We start from the raw sequence: 19,098 nt of genomic DNA on the forward strand, positions 1-19,098 counted from the left end.
TGCTTTATAAGTAATAAAGTTAAAGCCAGAAGTCATTGGTGTGCAGTAACGCAGTCGTAGAAAAATACATCAGTTAGGGAACATCAGTTATACATGTATGTAACAGAGAAGAAGAACATGGTCATCTAAATATATAAAAGTAATTAAACGGCAATGCAAGCAGGTCTGATCAGAGGTTTAAGGTACAAATTAGGTGATGTTGGTGAAGGATTGTAAGTAGTGAAGTAGTCCAAGAGATCTGGATGAAACCAAGAAACGGACCGCTGGAACAAGGAAAGTCTGAGCGTAGGAAAAGTGAGATGACCACAGAGGAGGAGGATATCCAAAAGAGAGCAATGATGGAAGTTTGACTTGGGTTCTTCCACCTTTTTTTTCAGGAAGTCCTTTAGGAGTTTGGCAGAGCAGAAGATCAGCCATCAATTTGCCATCGCTACTACTAGTAGTTCTGTTAACCAAAAACAAAACATTTCTAATTTGAACTGCCAATCCGTATGCCTTCCTTTCCCTACGTTTTGATTTTCTTTTGCATGATTCTGATTTTAAGGTGGATATTCCTGTGTAAATCTGTGGGAACAAATTGCAAAGTTGTGCTAATTAGAGGTGTTAGGTTGTTGACTCCCGATGAGTCGATGCTTGCTGCAGTCAATACTTTTTTTTTTCTCATTCACAGGCTCCATTCCAGAAGAGGATGCAGGGAAGTTGTATAATACATGTGCTGTGTTTAGTCCTGATGGAGAAATGTTGGTAAAGCATAGAAAGGTAAACGAAGTCTGAGCATGTCTGACTAGAAACTTTGATTTGTAAGCAGCAAGGTAGATACAATAAAAATGCAATTCTTTCCTTTTTCCACTTACATCGTTTGGAAATTATTTCAAAGGGAAAATGGCCTTTATATGACCGATGAGGTGTCCTATAGTGTCACAGTAAACTACAATACAACACTGTTCCCGCCAAAACTGTTATAAAACAAATATAATTACTATGGTGACTTTTAGCTGATCAGAAAATTGAGTTTATCCACTGTAGCATGCCATAAATGGGAGTTGGACCACTGGACATGATTCAAACAAAAGCTTGTATCACCTTAAATGAAATCAGGCCTAATCTGGCCTTATTGCTACCATGTGGTTCCCTATGTAAAACTGAAAACCTGAGGTTGCTTGTCAGGTTGTTCTGTGAAAATAACAAGTCTGTCCTTAGTCTGAAACCTAATCTAACTGGCCTTCCATCAAATCACAAGAACTAAAACAAATGCCTATTAGGTTAAGGATCTTGTAGCTGACCCAAATATTCCTTGAAACTAAATGTTCATCACAGTTCTCTTTATTTGGCCTTTGTCACCAGTCTCTTCATCAGTACTTGAGAATCAACATTCTTCACAATTCCCTGCAGTTGGCATTTGCCAAAAGTCTCTTACACGAAAGATCCTCAGGTTTGCTGCAGTTCATGAGTCTCAAGCGTTTTCAAATGAACTGGTGTCCCTTTCAGTCCTCCAAAAACGTTGAAGTTTCACTTAAATACAGAAAGGTTACTTTTCCCATCCCCTTCCAGATACTTGGAGTATATCTTGCTAGCCCCCTTTCCTGATCAATGACACCTCTTTTCAGGGTAGTGCTAAGGGTTTGTATTATGGTCCACTTTCTTTCATGGACATCCTGGCCAACCTTGTTATCCTAAACTGCAGTATGTTTACTTGGTCACTCTCGACTTTCATTGGGCCCTCTAGCCCCTTAGTTTACACCCTGCTCTGGTATTGCCTCACTCCGTCTGGATTCTCTTGGAGATTCTAGGCATCTCTTCTGCGACTTGGTGACTAGCACATTCATGGACTTCACCTCCCTTGGATGTCGTGGGATTTGCAATTTCTTTGGGTTTGTTGCGGAGCTCAACTACCCACCTCTGTTTCTCGAACCCATACTTCTTACCTGTTTCTCTACAGTGCTTTCTCCAGAGTGGGTTGGTGGCTCTGTTGGTGGTGGGCTCTTTTCAGCTGAGCTCTAACTGGCGCCTTTGGCCTTCTCCGGCATGAGCCTTCTTGTGAGCTCACCGGTACTTTCTCTGGTTCCTTTTCGTGGCCTCCGAGTTTCTCTTTCTCAGGTTTCCTCTGATGGCAACTTTTTCATGGGTTTTCCGGTATCTCTTCTTCCTCTTTGGGTGTCTCTGGGTGCAGGGCTGTTAGGTCGGAGCTCTTTGGCTCGGCAGAGTTCCTCTGGCTCCTCGCCCACCACATACGTTCTGTGGTACTGCCTCCAGTGTTGGTTCTGCGCTGTAGCAGCTACATCTACTCTGCCCGTCTCCACCCCAGCTAATTGACTGTACTTCAGTTGGTCTCTTCTCTCTCTCCAGATGAGAATCTAAGGGTCTTTATAGGGTTTTCTGTAATGAGAGACAAAGTTCTGTTGATCACATCTTCATTCTCAAGGAGTTTTGGCATTTCTATCGGGCGAAGACAGTTTTCAGCAAATCAACAACTTCCTTTACTCCCATATAAGCAGCGAAGACTGGATTTAATGGAGATCTTAATAAACAATGGGAGTCTTTGTCCCCTAGGGGGGGAGTTAATCCCAATGAGAACTTGTTTGCCCATACCAGTAGGGAGGTTCTTGCATAGCAGGCTCATCTGCTGTTGGTTGACACTTGGGGTGAAGAACAAATTACTTACCCCCTGGTGATTGTTCTTTCGACTGGATGTTCCTCCTATGTATTCCTCATCTTTGATATACTAAATCCGCTTGCAGCTTCTGAAACCTTTATCATAGTATCTGGCACTGTGCGTCGTTGAATCATGGCCCTGGACGCCCTCTGTCCTGTCCTTGGCTGTTACATCAACATTGGTATAAGTAGATTGCGCTACACTGTTGACTCTGTTCTAGTTTTCTCCTCCCTATGCTCAGCCATCTTAAAGGTATGGCCCAGATGTTGAAAGAGGAAGGTGTAAAAATAAAGAAATTCTTGTCAAAATAGAGGGGTGGTGTCGAGAGACAGATGAATGCGTCATTAATGGTGTCAGACCCAACCCCGCCTCTATACCGCAAATGTGAGAAACTCTATTCAATAAGACAACCCTATCAACCTAATCCTGGAACCATTGAAGAGATGATTCTGCAAGCTTTAGAATAAATTAACATGCTGTAACCGAAGATGAGAGCAAGTGACAACCCTTTCAAGCGGACTCACGTAGACACACTAGACACAAAGCGTATATGCACTCATGAAGAAACGCAGACTCTAGGCCAAAACTTGCATTTAGACATGAAGAATATTACCTGCACCAATAGACAGTAGAAACATATCATAATCGACGTATACGCTGAAACGCAAGGCAAACGATAAACATGCAAAGCTTGTTTAATGTAGAAATGCAACAGTCACGAGCAGCCATTTTGGATGAAATGTCATGTTAGTGAATGAAAAGCATCAGAGAAGCCTCACAGCTACAGAGAGATTCAAAGTGCTAAATATATATATATTTGTGCTGGCCAGACAGAAGCTGCACAAGCCCTGCCAACGTTACTGTGGAAAAGGGAGATTTGGATAGCTCAGAAGAAAACCGAAGATAATAATTCTCAATTGTAGCATAAGACACGTTTCTCTTTAATTAAGTAGAACAACAAAAAATCTTTGAAAGCCAGATGTCCAGTAATTAAAGCTTAATATTGGATGGAGGATAGCTCGAGCAAGTCTCCAGTGGCCAGAGAGGGTATATGCACCGACATTAATATGGGCTTAAAACCTTAACCAAAGCTGAGCAGAATAATCCAATTTGTGGTCTCCTCACATGTGACTTATAGTTGGAGAATAGTGGCTACCCATTAACCTCGAACACAGGTAGGCCCATGCCTTCCCCCCTTCAAGGTCTCAGAACAAAGATGCCAAATAAGGCCAAGTTCAAAGTTAAAAGTCCTGGCATGCAGCCTAGGAAATCAGAGATGGTGTCTTGTTTAATTGGAAGAAGCAGCTCCTTGATGTCTACCCTCTTACTGCTATTTTTGATCAAGTGATGATGAACTGCTAAAATACCCAGTCACAACCCTCGAAATGATGCTGGTGCCGTAGCCAATAATTTGTTGTTATGATGTCTTTAACTTTTATCATTTCAGAGGGGGTCCAAGGTGGGGCCATCAAATAGACCTGACCAATGAAGAAACGAACACCTATGTATCCCGTATGTAGACAATTCCCCTAACCAATCCCAAATCCCTGTAGGTTTTGTAACCAAGATTGTTAGGTGACCTATTTTCAGAGTAAAACCTGGTGTTTTCCATTTGTGAGTTTGAAGAGTTTTACTTTACTTTAACAATTTCTACTGCGCAACAGGTGACCTGTAGGCTTATGGGCGCAACACATAACCGAAAACAGAGAAACTGAACTAAAGCAACCTATCCAGACTCTGAAGTAAGGAAATCTCTTGTGATTCTAGCTAAACAATAGCGTTACATTTCTTTCTAAATGGTCCAATTGGAGAGTTGTGTGCTCGTTGCTGCCCCTGCTTTATATGGATTGATAATAAAGCATAACTTTGCCATTTACCTTGACTATTTCTGTTATTGGGTCCGGGATTTACGGCATGTCTGTTCTGCTAGGACTGGGGATTTCCAGTCCACCTGTGTACAGAAGGTTGGGAGGGCGGTGAGGAATACGTGAGAGGAACATCCAGTCAAAAGAACATTACCTGGGGTAAGTAATTTGTTCTTCAAATGGATTGTCCTCCCATGTATTCCTCATCTTTGATAGACTCCCAAAGCAGTATGTTGAAGGAGGTGGGAACAGAGAATGTATTGCTGATTAATGCTGTGACGCACAGCCTTGCCAAATCTTGCCTCCTGACCTGACATAGAATCCAGGCAATATGATTTGCTGATAGTGTGCAAAAAGGACCAAGTTGCCGCACTGCAAATGTTCTTTATGGGCACCCCTCTTTGAAGAGTCAAAGAAGTCACTCCTCTGGTGGAATTTGCTCTTAGACCATCGAGCAGATCTTTGCCAGCCAAGGTATAGCATTCGGAAATGCATAGAATTATCCAGCGAGAGATGGTTTGTTTAGTGACAGCTTGTCCCAATTTGTGAACTGAATAATCCACAAAGAGCTGGTCATTTTACCTGATTTTGGACTTTCTAGAAATATAGAAGCTTAAGGCCATCCTGTGGTCTAAACGATGCAATTTCTCCTCCTGAGGAGGTGGATAAAAAACAGGCAACCATTTTCTTTTTTTTTAGTTAAATGGCACTCCGATACATCCTTCAGTGCTGCAGTCACTGGAGGCACCCTCAATGTCCATGACAGCCTTGACCTGCTTGGCGTGGTGGGCCCAGCGCTTTGTCTTTGGGTCCTTTAAGGTTTTGGCCTTTAAGAGCTTGCAAGATTTGCAGTTGCCCTTGTTATGGTCCCTTGTAAGACAATAGTTGCACACCCAGTGCGAGGCCTTCCGGGGAAATTTTCGATTACAAGAAGGACACAATTTAAATGGTGTCTTTTCCATTTTGTGTGAGAAAGCCAGCTTGGTGAGTAAAGTGGGAAGGAGGGGAAAATGCATTCCCTTAGGGAACTAAGAAATGTAACCAGCCTCCCTACTGTGCGGGCTAAGGCCTGATGAGACCTTCCAAAGCTGTCTGGAAAGTTTGTCGATGATGAATTATGAAGTCGACGAATGTAGTCCTCAAAGCCGTCTCCGAAGATATTGTAGGTGAAGTGGCTAATAAAGGACAGAAAGAGTAACTAGCTCTTATTTTTGTTAATAAAATGGCGATATGCCAGAAGGAACTCCGCTTTCAGCGACCGGTCACAGTGGCGGAAAAAAACAATCTGCGGATCCTCGACGCGTGTAGCACCATGGGTACAGTAGACGTCACACTAGGGATAGTATTACTGGCACGCCCTGTCAATGTCCCTTTTTGAGTTTCGAAAACAACTGTAATACTCTGAAGCTTCCACTAGATGTCGGCCTATGCATAGCATGTGTCAGACAGCCATAGTTCTGCAGTTCTCACAGTGTACCTTTTGTGAAATCGGAAGGGCCAGCTCATAAAGCCTTACTTGATTAAAATAGGAGGTGGAAAGGCCATAGAGCATCCAGTCAGTATTTATGGCAACAACAACTTTATTAGCCCATACTCTAGAGTTCTATACTCAAACTAGATAAAGATAAAAAAACAAAAAGATAGTACAAATTATTATGAAGACTGAACCAAAGTAATAACCAGCCCGATAACCAGGTCTCCCTGTGGTTCTAGCGTAGTATATGGTAGTAAAGTTCCAACCATCACCATGTCTTTGTCAACCATTTTCGGTGGTTCATGTTATTGTTACCACCTTCTTCAAGACTGTCTTTTTGAATATGAGGCTTATTTACATACATGCAGTCACAATTAGCCACATCGTTTTTGTGCCAACAAGAAGTATTTAGAACGTTCTCACCTCCAATTACTTTAGAGAGGCATTTGTTGCAACCCTGAAAAGAAATCAAAGGGAAAATAATCACTTCTTATGTTTGAAGGATAATGCATGATTATGTCTTCATTCGATATAGAGACGGCGGCACCAGCACACACTAGGGATATCCTGTATGAGAGGCAGGGATAGCTAGAACCTTCCCTATCCTATCTCCCTGTGTCTTGACAAGCCTTGATTAAACATATACCCTATTAATGACCCATTAGGTAATTTTTCTCACCTATATACAGATGGAAACAAACCCAATTGGATGTTCTCTATCACACATTCTTCATTACATGCTTCACTTATTGGACTCAGGGTTAGTATTTAACTCAATAAAGGTTCACCTATCTGCTCTATCCCCATACACCACCTCTCAGAATAAGGTGTCATGGTGGAAAATACCTGTCATTAAGGCATTCATGGAAGGTGTAAAAAGACTCCACCCTCATATTTCAAACCCACCTCCTTGCTGGGACCTCAATGTATTACTTGCTAAACTCACGGAACCCACCTTTCAGCCTATGCAGAAGTCAAGCCTTAAACACCTCACGTATAAAACGGCTTTCCAGCTTTCTTGGTGGCTAGCACCTCCATAAGGAGAGTCGATGAACTGCAAGCTTTGTCAGTGCAGAACCCTTTCTTTGTAATCCCGGAGGACAAATTGGTACGAAGAACACACCCTAGGTTTTCACCTAAGATCATTTCCAAAATAGCTATTTGCCGCTGTACCTTCTCACAACCTGCTCGCTAATCTATGCATAGCATGTGATCTAAGCAGATTCCATCCGCCTCAGAAGGAATGCATTACTCACCGTAATCGTATTTCTGATGCTTGCATTTGCTTAGATCCACCCTTCCTCCCCTTGGAGTAGAAGGTGCATAGATATTTTTCTGGGCTTATCTGACACATAATCTGCTTTACTACACCTGTACTCACGCTACACTTCATGCTACCTCATGTCGGAAACAAAACAATATCAGTGACCTCAAGGATTAAAGCACCATGGGGTACAGTAGACGTCACAATAGGGACAGTATTACTGGCACGCCCACTCGATGTACCTTTTCGAGTTTCGAAAATAACTGTAATACTCTGCAGCTTCCACTAGATGTCCTATGCATAGCATGTGAATCGAAGAAAATATAAGCATCAAAAATACGATTACGGTAAGTAATGTATTCCATATATTCTATTATTTATTCTATCCACTAATAGACAGGTGGTGCACCAGCACACACTAGGGATATCCTGTATGAGAGGTAGGTCCTTCTGTCTTCCTGTGTCCGGACAAGCCTTGATTAAACATATACCCTATTGATGATCTATTAGGTAATTTTTCACACCTATACATGTGGATGGAACCAGTCTTTTATCCTCAGACATTTCATAACACATTACGGTTAGTGAGCACTACCGTCACTCTTAAACCCACTGTTTGGGTTTGACTGCCCACCCCTTTCCTCCTTCATGTTAAAGAATACTGCTCAGGCACAACTTTTAGCAGTTGGCAAGCACTCTTCCCGCCCCATCCCTTGTTTTTTGCTCCCATTGGATACCTTAACACCAAATTCAAGTCCCTTACCTGGTACAATAAATGGAACCAGGGGATAGATGTGCTTTAGTCCTTTTTAAGAACTGAATTACTATAGGGATTTTGAAATAGGAGCCCTGATTCGGTGAATGCTTAAAAATGGAAAGTGCTGCTGAATAACCCTTTACCGTGGAATCCTGAAGTCCCTGATGGGCCAGATGAAGCAAGAATGATAATATAGGAGGAGTGTTTCATGTAAAAGGGTCAATACCCTTATCCCTGCACCAGCTGCAGAATTTATTCAATGGCAGCGGTACAGAGACATTATTGCTGGCCTTCTGGCCGAAAGCTTCTGATCTTCCAGAAGGTCCCAATCTTTGTATTTTAACCTCTCAGAAACCAGCCTTGCATGTTCAGAGTACTGATTTCTGCATGAAGGAGACCCCTCCCCACCACTTGTGAGAGCAGGTCCTCTCTTTGTGGAAGACTAATTGGAGGGCAAATGGCAATCTCTAGAAGTTCTGGGTACCACATTCTCCTGGCCTTAGCAATCGGGATCATGGATTTCCCAAACTTTATCAACCTCCTGTTGACATGAGGAATGACGGGGACTGGTAGAAACATGTACAAAAGTGGAAATTGCCAGACCACTACGAACGCGCCCCAGGGAGCTCCTCTCTGAGAAAATTCTCTGGAGCAGAATAGGCTGCACTTCCTGTTAAAACTGGATGTGAATAGATCCACCTGAGGGGTTCCCCAAAGGGCAAAGATCTCTAAAAGGACTTCCTGAGTCAACTGCCACTCGTGGGAGACAGTGCACTGCCTGCTCAGATCATCTGCCGCTATGTTTTCTTCTCAGGCTAGGTGTACTGCCATCAAAGAGATTCCTTCTTGTAGTGCCCAAAACCAGAGCTGCATTGCTTCTCTGCACAGAGGTAGTGACCCTACACCCCCTCTTTTGTTGATATAATACATGGCCACTGTCTTGTCTGTCATTAACGGCACAGTCTTCCCCTGCACAGAAGGCAGACAAGCCATCAGTGCTAGCCTGATTGCTCTCCGCTATAAAAGGTTGAAGTGAAGTTTGAACTCTGACACAGACCAACGACCGTTGATTTAGAAAGGTCATTCATATGGGCTCCCCACCCTGTGAGGAAGGTATCTGTCACAACTGTCGTCTCGGACAATGGTTGCCAAAAATGTTCTCCTTTCATCACGTTCTCCCGACAGGTCCACCACAGGATTTCCTGTGCAACCATCTTCGTGACCTGAAGGTCTGTCATTCTGCCAGAGAACTGTGACCACTGGGATATGAGGGCCCACTGAAGGGACCTCACTCTCAAATGGGCTTCTGGCACCAGGAAAATGCAGGATGCCAAAGGCAGAAAGTTGAAGGCCGGAAGATACTGGGCACTCTAAAAACCTTTGGACCATCTCCGAAAGATGTTACGCCCTCAACTCGGGAGGGGGAGGGGGGGGTGCAGGAGGTGGGAGTGAGGCTTTCCCAGAGGACGAATCCAGGATCACTCCAATAAACTGAATCTTCTGAGATGGTGTCAATTGGGACTTCTTGAAATTCCGGGAGAAGCCCAGCCTATGGAGGAAGTGGCAAGTATGACTGAGATGACTCTGAGCCTGCTCGGGAGACCAAGCTCTGATCAGCCAATCATCCAGGTAGGGGAAGATGGGATTCTGATGCTTGTTAATCTGCTTAGAATCACATGCTGTGCATATGGTCCGACATCCAGTGGTAACCGCGGAGTATTGCATCTTGTCTTTCGTGGACCAAAAGGGGACGTCGGCATAGGCGTGTCTGTAACACTATCCCTATCGTGACGTGTGCAGTACCCAAAATCCCTCACGCGCCGAGGTCCCTCCGATTTTTTTTTTCCCCCCAGATAACTGGTCGCCCTAAGCGGAGCTCTTACAAGAGACATGGTTTATTTTACCGATTTCTCGGTTTATGCCCCGTTAAGTCATTTCGCCTACAAGAACATCTTCGACAAAGACTACAGGGAATTGTCGACGGCTGTGGGTTCCGACGCCTAAGATCTGGCGTTCGGCCTTCCACGTGGTCAGGCCCTCTGGCCGACCTATACAGTAGGGAGAGTGGGCTCGGGGTAGCCATATTGTTATTATGTCTTTCCTCCTTTCCACTGCTTTCCTCTTTGGTCTGGTCACCCTTCCCTTCTGCTATGGAAAGGACTCCATTTAGATTCTGCCCTGTGTGTAGGGTCAGATATCCCTGGAAAGACGAGCATACGTCGTGTAACGCTTGTCTCCCCCTAGAGCATGACGAAAGGCAGTGTTCGGCGTGTAAACTCCTTAAGCCTAAAATGCTTCGGGAGCGCCGGTTAAAGCGGTGGGCCGCGTACGGCATGTCACACGTGGAGCCTCCCTCCCCTACCGCGACACCAGCCGAAAGTGACGGGGGTACTTCGGATGACCAAACGTCCAATGCGGATATTATAGACCTTGAGGTGGACACTTCTAGGTCCTCCACGCCCGTCCCCGACCCTTCCAGGCTCGACTCTGGTCTTGCTACAGGGATCACACCCGGCGACAGGGGCATACAATCGCACTGCACTAAGCACACAACCCAACACGCCGTCTTCGACAACATCGTCGAAAAAGGCGAAAGCGCTAACGGGCCCGCCGGAAATTTCGGCAGTGCCCACGGGTCGTTCGGATCCAAAGCCTTCCCCGGATCCGCAGCAGCGCATGACGGCTGGGCATAACAAACATAACAAGGGCGCTACCCCCCAAACGACACGCGTCAAGATTTCCATACAAGAAACTTCAACGATTTCCAAGGCCCTTACAGGCCCCAAAACTACGACTAGGCCTCTACCCGAGAAACCGCCCGCTGGCACCTCTAGCGCCACGTAAGGAATTTCCACTACCGATCAATCATGGGAAGCTTTGTCTCTCGACGATTCGGTTACTATCCGTAAGAGTATCAATAGGATCGCAGCGGCGGTGGGCCTGATGCCTGTTCCGCCCAAGGTTATGGGCCAATCCGCTGAAAGATCTTCGATGGATTTGGGCCACGATCCTGAAGATGCTTACGAGGATAGCCAAGAGCCCCTCTCTAGCACCCTGAGAAGATCTTCCGAACGCCTTAGAGCGAAGAACGTGGTTTCTTCTCACCCAGGTCCATTTGGGTCCTCCAAATGGACTACGGAAACATTTGAGGGATGTATGGATCGGCTGGAGCATTTTTTCAGGGCCTCTGAACAGCCTCCGCCGAAAAACACTCTGGTAGATCCTGACCCTCACACACAAGATGTTCAGCCCCATGTTACCTATCAAGAAGACGTCCAAGAAGACGTCCAAATGGACACATATAGGGACATCTATGCGGAAGAAGAGGAGTCCTCTTTTCTCGACCATTATGGAGAAGACCAAGATGCAACGGGCAACTCGGAGGAAACCCAGCAAGATACACACGACCCGTGGTCACAGCAAGACCAGGACTCCGATTTCGTGTGCGTTGACTCCTCCCCGGCTCGACAGGCCTCCCCGGTGGATGACCAAATGGCTTTCAACACTATGTTGAAAAAAGCGGCAGAATTTTTCAAAATTGCCACGCTAGAAGCCCTGCCCGAGCAGGATTTTGTGGAGGACATTATAAAGGAAAAGCCCCCAGCAAGCCAGTCTATTCCTCTCCTCAACTCTGTAAAGAGATGTATAGCTCCATCTTTGGTCACACCCGCCCAGACTTGGGCTGTGAACCCGAGGGCCAAAAAATTATTCCTCCCCTCACCTACCGACCCTCTCTGTATTGGAGGACAGGCCGTTCCGGACTCGCTGGTAGTGACCAACATTCGTAAGAGAGCAGGGGTTCCCCTTGCCACGGGAGAGTCACCTCCGGACAAGGAGTCCAAAAAATGGTATGCCTTAGGCAAACGGGTTACGTCAGCTGCGGCTTATACCGTTCGGGTTGCTAATAACACCACGTTACTAGCAAACTATGTTGACGCACAATGGAATCTGCTCCAGGAAGGCCTCCAGGAGGTTCCGGAGCCGGACAGAGCTAAGCTTCTCGCCATCGTTTCAGAGGGGAAACTTGCCAACCAGAATGTGGTGAAGAATACCCTAGACACCGCAGAGACAGCGGGCAGGTCTCTTGCACAGGGTACCCTCCTAAAAAGACACGCATAGCTGCACACGTCGGGCTTCAGGCCTGAGACCCAGGCCTCCCTTATTAACAAACCCATAGAAGAAACTAACCTCTTCGGGAAACCGGTGGATGAAGCGTTGGAGACGGCCAAGAAGGAGCACGAGACTATTAAGTCGTTGCACCAGATTTCTGAATTTTGCACAGAAGCCCTCCTCTCAGAGAGGCAATCATTCTCGGCGGTCCTTTCGAGGACCGACCCGTGCCGGTCAGAATTACTACGGCACGGGGAACTTCAACACTAATCAATCCTCCGGAAGCCGCACCTACTATCCCCAGAGGGGTCAGAAGCACGGCAAAGGTAGAGGCAGAGGCTCCAATTCCAGAGGTGCCTCAACCTCAGGTCAGAAATGACCACCAAGTTCAGGTCCCCTCCCATGTCTCCCCAGTCGGGGGGGCGATTAACATCTTTCCTCAAGGCATGGGAGGGGAATAACTTAAGACTAGTGGGTCTTAAAGGCGGTCGCCCACGGGTACTGCATGGAATTCACCCGACCTCCACATTCCAGACCGCCGCGTCCACGACATTTTTCACTGGAACATCTGCAGATCCTGATTTTAGAGGTGGAAGCGCTGCTGGAAAAGGACGCCATAGAACCCGTCCCGATTCTTAAGGTAAACAAGGGTATCTATTCAGTGTACTTCCTTGTACCCAAAAAGGATCTCACCATGCGTCCTGTTCTAGACCTGCGCCCAGCGAACAAGTTCATAAAACCCCAGAAGTTTTGCATGGTAACACTGCAGGAGGTGATTCCATTGCTGAAACAGGAGGACTTTATGGCAACATTGGACATGAAAGATGCATACTTTCATATTTCAATGTTGCCAGCACACAGGAAATATCTAAGGTTTATGATTCAGGACAAACACTACCAGTTCAAGGTACTCCCATTTGGCATAGCCTCGGCGCCAAGAGTGTTTACCAAGGTCCTGGCAGTGGCAGCAGCACACCTGCGCAGACTATCAGTTCCAGTTTACCCTTACCTCGAGGACTGGCTCATCACGGGGGACTCGTTCGACGTTTGTTTTTCGAACACCCAAAAAACAGTAGATCTCCTTTTCAGCCTGAGATTTTCTATCAACGAAAAGAAATCCAGCTTAGTCCCCAGCCAAGTAAAACAATTCCTGGGGGCACTGATTCGGACAGAAGACGGTCTAGTCTTCCCTTCCAACGAGAGGGTTCAGAACATGCTCTCTCAAGTTCCTCAGTATGTAGCCGGTCGGGAGGTGACGGTACGCAAGGCCATACGTTTGCTAGGGATGATGGCATCATGCATATACCTATTTCCCCACGCGCGGCTGCGCATGCGTCCCCTGCAAGAGTGGCTCAACAGCAAGTGGTGTCAAGCCAGCGGCCAATGGGAAGATCTGGTATTTGTCTCGCCAGCCCTCGTTCTCTCTCTGCAGTGGTGGTCAAAAGAAAACCTCTTGGTGGGGAAGACCTTCACCACCCCTGCAGTGGAAGCCACTCTCACGACAGACGCATCTCTCACGGGGTGGGGGGCTCACCTGCTTCAGCAGACAGCACACGGAGTGTGGTCCCCTCAAGTAGCGACCAACCACATAAATGCACTGGAGCTACTAGCAGTGTTCAAAGCATTGAAATCCTTTCAGGAGCAACTGCAAGGGAAGACAGTGCTGGTCCTAACCGACAGCACTACAGCAATGTATTACCTGAACAAACAGGGGGGCACTCACTCTCCAGGGCTATCCAAGTTGTCCCAAAACATTTGGATATGGGCTCTCAAACACAAGATGTTTTTGTTGTCCCAACATGTTCCAGGGGAACTCAATCTTCTGGCCGACGTACTCAGCAGAGACTTTCCTCTGCCAGAAGAATACGAATGGCGACTGCACGAAGACATTGTCTCCAACGTCTTCGCAGAATGGTGGTTTCCAGAGATCGACCTATTCGCTACTCAGGAGAACGCCCAATGCCAAGACTACGCCTCCAGGTACCCCCAGAACCGATCCAAGGGGAACGGTCTCTGGATAACTTAGGGAAATTTGTCTACGCTTTTCCCCCCGACTCCCCTTCTCAACAAGACAGTGCACAAGATGCACCAGGAACCAGTTACCATGATACTGGTGGCCCCCATGTGGGCACGCCAACCCTGGTTCGCTCATCTGATGGAGATGTCCCTCTCCCACCAGTCAAGCTGCCCTGCCTGTACAACATGTTGTCTCAGGACAGGGGGGAGACGCTCCATCCATGCCCACAAACTCTGAACTTAGCAGCCTGGCTCCTGAGGTCATAGAGTTTGGACATCTGCAACTCCCTCAAAGATGCATGGACATACTGAGGGAGGCAAGAAAGCCTAACACACGTTATTGCTATGCCAGCAAATGGAAACGTTTTGTCATCTGGTACACTTCCAAGGGCGTCAATCCCATCGATTGTTCGCCCTCACACATTGTGTTTTACCTAACCCATCTTTTAGACTCTGGGTTAGTCTTCAACTCCCTAAAGGTTCATCTAGCTGCGTTGTCAGCCTACACCACATCACAGCAAAAGGTGTTGTGGTGGAAGATACCAGTAATTAAGGCCTTTATGGAAGGGGTTAAGAGGATTTATCCTCCCATCTCTCATCCAGCCCCTGGGTGAGATCTGAATGTGGTTTTGGCCAGGCTCATGGGTCCCCCCTTTGAGCCTGTGCATAAAGCAAGTCTGAAAGACCTGACTTATAAGACAGCCTTCCTAGTGGCTATCACTTCTATCAGAAGAGTTAGCGAACTACAGGCTTTCTGTTTTAGACCCCTTTGTCACAGTCCACAAAGATAAGGTAGTTCTGCGCACACATCCCAGGTTTGCGCCAAAATTTATTTGTAAGTTCCGTGTGAACCAGTCAATCGAACTACCCTCGTTCTTCCAGAAACCTACTAACATGGCCGAAAGAAGCCTTCACACACTAGATGTGCGCAGGGCAGTCATGTTCTACATGGATAGAACCAAACCACTCAGGAAAACTAAACAATTCTTTGTTTGTTTCAGTAGCAGCTGGTAGAGAAGGGGATCCTGTCTCTAAATCAGCAATCTCAAGGTGGATTGTCAAATGCATCACACTTTGTTACACTCTTGCAAAGAGAGAACGGCCCTTCAAGCCTAGAGCACACTCTACTCGAGGCACTGGGGCGTCCATAGCATTCATTGCAAATGTTCCCCTTGAGTCCATTTGCAAAGCGGCAACCTGGAGTTCTGTACACACCTTTACAAAACACTATTGCCTAGACACTCATTCTAGGTCTGATTCTCAGGTGGGACAAGCAGTACTAAGACATCTTTTCTCTACTGTTCCTTCTTACAACCCACCTCCAACTCCGGGTACTGCTCGCTAGTCTATGCATAGCATGTGATTCTAAGCAGATTAACAAGCTTCAGAAGACATACATTACTTACCGTAAAAGCATTTCTGATGATTGTATCTGCTTAGATTCACATGCGCCCTCCCTGCCTACCCCCTCGGGGTGGAAGGAACATAGACTTCTTACTACTTTCTCTCTTAATGTACTCACTCACTTAGCCTTGGGCTCCCTCATGGCAGAAAAAATACAATCGGAGGGACCTCGGCATGTGAGGGATTTTGGGTACTGCACACGTCACAATAGTGATAGTGTTACAGACACGCCTATGCCGACGTCCCCTTTCGGTCCCCGAAAGACAAGATGCAATACTCCGCGGTTACCACTGGATGTCGGACCATATGCACAGCATGTGAATCTAAGCAGATACAATCATCAGAAATGCTTTTACGGTAAGTAATACATGTCATCCCTTCCCTCCTTAGACTTGCTGCCACCACTGCCATGAGCTTGGTGAAAACCCTTGGGCAGAGGTGAGCCCGAATGGCAGAACTCCAAACTAATAATGAGAAGCACCAATGGCAAACCTCGGGTACTTTCTGTGTTTGGTATGGATTGGGACATGAAAGTAAGCATCCTGAAGGTCTAGTGACACCAACCAATCCTGAAGTCAATGGCCCTGAAGGATCTGCTAAAGAGTAACAATCTTCAACTTGTCCTTCCTGAGGAACTTGTTAAAGCGTCTCAAGTCTAAGATGTGTTGCAGTCCTCCGTCATTCCTGGGGATCAGAAAATAAGGAGATTACCAACCTTGATTCCTCTCCACGACAGGTACAGACTCTATTGCACCTTTCTCCAACAGGATGAAGACCTTGTGCTGGATCCTACGTCCTTCTCAATACAACCCTGTCTAAAGTCTCCTCCCAGGTGGCCAGGGAAAGACAGACGCTTCCTGACCTGGGGGTGTTGTTCTGCGGGAGCATCACCTGGGAAGAGAAAGGGCCCAGGGAAATGAGGACACCTTGATTGACATGCCGTATTTCTTCCACTAGGGTCATCATTAATGTCTATTTCAACCATCATGGTTCAGGGTCCTCAACCCAACCTTCTTTTTGACAGGCTCCTCCCTCGCCTCTCTAATCTTACCTCCCACTCCGGCCAGGCTCACTTGCCCACTGTGCCTTCCTCCTCCTCTGTTCAGATGCATGGGCCTTGCCCTTCTGTCCCGGCACCCTTGTCGACCTTGACTTATCCTCCATCCACAACTACCTCTCTGGCCCTCTTGTCACCCTTGGGGGCTGGAGGGGTGAACCACTGTCCCACATTGCCACCCTTAACACTCGCTCTGCTGTTAAACACTCCACTGATATTCGCAACCTCCTCGAACTCGTGGATCCTCATGTGCTTACCATCACTGAAACAAGGTTCAAGAACAGAACTGTCACAAGCTTTGGCACTCTCCTCCCTGAAGGCTACAAAATTCTTTCTGCGCCCAGGCTGAAGAAGGCAGGTGGTGGGGTAGCGCTGATCTTCCCTGAATGGATACCTTTGCCTCTTCAGACCTACTCCTCTTTCGAGTGCCTAGTCTGCAGGCTCTCGCTCTCTCCTAAATCTTCTCTCCTCATGGCCACCTTGTCTTGGCCTCGTGGACAGCTGTCTTCCTCTCGGAATGGGCTGACCTAGCCTCTTCTCTACTCTCCTCCTCCTCCTCTCAACTCCTCCTGTTGGGTGACCTCAACATCCACCTTGACTCTCCTGACTTGTCTGGACCTTTCCGCAACCTATGTGACTCTCTCTCCCTCTCTATTCTACCCTCTGGCCCCACTCATAACGCGGGCCACACGCTAGATGCTGTCATCTCCACTGACATCCCACTCTCTATCCCTCTCACTACCTCTCTCTCTCTTGGACTGACCACTCTCTTCTATTAACTCTCCTGAAGCAATCATCTCCTCTGACAGCAACTCACCCGGCACAGCCACTGGGCTTCAAAACCACCAGACCCATGAAAAAAGTGACAGTGGCTGCCTTTGCCCCACCTACTCTCCTCCTCCCTTTCCTGTGGCTGACTCCCACCCTGATGACGCAGTGAGGGCTCACTGCCCTTAATCTCTCTATCTCCAACACTCTTGATATTCTTGCCCCTGTCATGAGGGTCTGACTGAAGCCTTCAAGAAAAGTGCAACTCTTGGTACGACTCCGACCTGGCTGCCCTTAATCGCAAGTACAGGGCTGCTGAGCGGAAATGGAAGTCGTCTGGTGGACCATCTAACAAACTGGCCAGTAGCCTCCTTCAAAGGCAATATCGACTCTGCATCCGCTCCAAGAAAAGAGTCTTTATTCAAGCCCGTATCTCAGCAGCATCAAACAACACGGACAAACCTTTCAAAGTCTGCAAGGAACTGGCCAACCCTGCAGCAGCTTCCTCCTCTGTCACTCCCACCCTGGACCTCTGCTCGGCCCTGGCAGCACATTTCACTACAAAAACCCAAGACATCCTCTCCTTCCTTCCCCCCACACCACAGCACACACCAGCACCTGTGCCTCTCTTGGTCCCACCTCCACTTCCACTCTCCTCTCTCTCTCTCTCGCTCTATCTCTCTCTCTCTCTCCCTTTCCCCCATCACACCTGATGAGGTCACCAGACAAGTGCGGTCTATGAAGGCCTCATCCAAGCAAGTTGACCCCTGCCCCTCCAAAACCATCAAGGACAACATTGACTCCCTCACACCAGCCTTGGGTGACCTTTGCAACCTCTCCTTGTCACCTGGAGTTTTCCCAACTGCTCTCAAGCACTCCCTTGTGCACCCTCTTCTCAGGAAACCCTCTGCTGACCCTTCCATTCCTTCAAACTACCGCCCGATCTCTATCACTCCTTTCCTGGCAAACTCCTGGAGAAGCTGGCTATCTCTCAGCTAAACATCCACACGGAATCGGTCAGTTGTTTCCACGACCATCAGTTTGGCTTTAGAGCATCCAGAGGCACGGAAACTGCTCTTCTGAACACCTGTGAAGACGTGCTCTCAAATCTTGACACTATCGCTCCCTCTGTCCTCATTCTCCTTGATCTCTCCTCTGCGTTTGACACTGTTGACCACAACATCCTGATCGCATGACTTCGTGACACCTTGGGAATCACAGGTCAGGCTTTGACTTGGTTAACCTCTTTTCTCTCTGACCGCCCATCGCAGGTCGAACTTGGTGCCTTTCTCTGAACTATCACCCTCTCAACCTGCAACGTTCCCCATGGTTCTAACCTATCCCCCTGGTGCTTGAACGTCTACATGGCTGTCCTAGCACGTGTGATTGCCACTTTCACCTCTAATTTCTAGTGTTATGCGGATGACACGCAGCTATCCTTCAGGCTACCCTCAGCCTCCTCCTCCTCACTCATACCTGACTGTCCGCTATTCAGTCATGGCGTGCTGCAAATTACCTTTGTCTCAATGCCAGTAAAACAGAGATTGTTTGCATTGGGACACCTGCTCCAGCTTTCCCCCCTCTCACTCTGGCCGGCCTCCCTTGGCCCTGCGCCTACCCCCTCCTGTGAAGCCAAAAACTTTGGGGTCCTCTTCGACTCAACTCTCTCCTTCTCCTTTCACATTTCTGACATTTCAAAAAAGTCTATCAACTACACCTCCTTAGAGGCA

The 19,098-nt window shown here is 47.3% G+C and overlaps 1 protein-coding gene across 4 annotated transcripts in view; it reads left to right on the forward strand.

The window, feature by feature from the left end:
- The window catches only part of NIT2 (nitrilase family member 2), a 717,582-nt gene that overhangs the window by 324,638 nt on the left and 373,846 nt on the right, over positions 1 to 19,098 (forward strand). For all 4 annotated transcript variants that reach the window (XM_069639171.1, XM_069639173.1, XM_069639169.1 and 1 more), the window contains one exon: positions 671 to 759. In XM_069639171.1, the coding sequence (XP_069495272.1) occupies positions 671 to 759 (89 nt within the window). The remainder of the gene's footprint in view (positions 1 to 670; positions 760 to 19,098) is intronic.

This window comes from Ambystoma mexicanum, chromosome 7q (genome assembly GCF_040938575.1).
Source record: "Ambystoma mexicanum isolate Mex_15411 chromosome 7q, UKY_AmexF1_1, whole genome shotgun sequence".
In the NCBI taxonomy this organism is placed as follows: Eukaryota; Metazoa; Chordata; class Amphibia; order Caudata; family Ambystomatidae; genus Ambystoma; species Ambystoma mexicanum.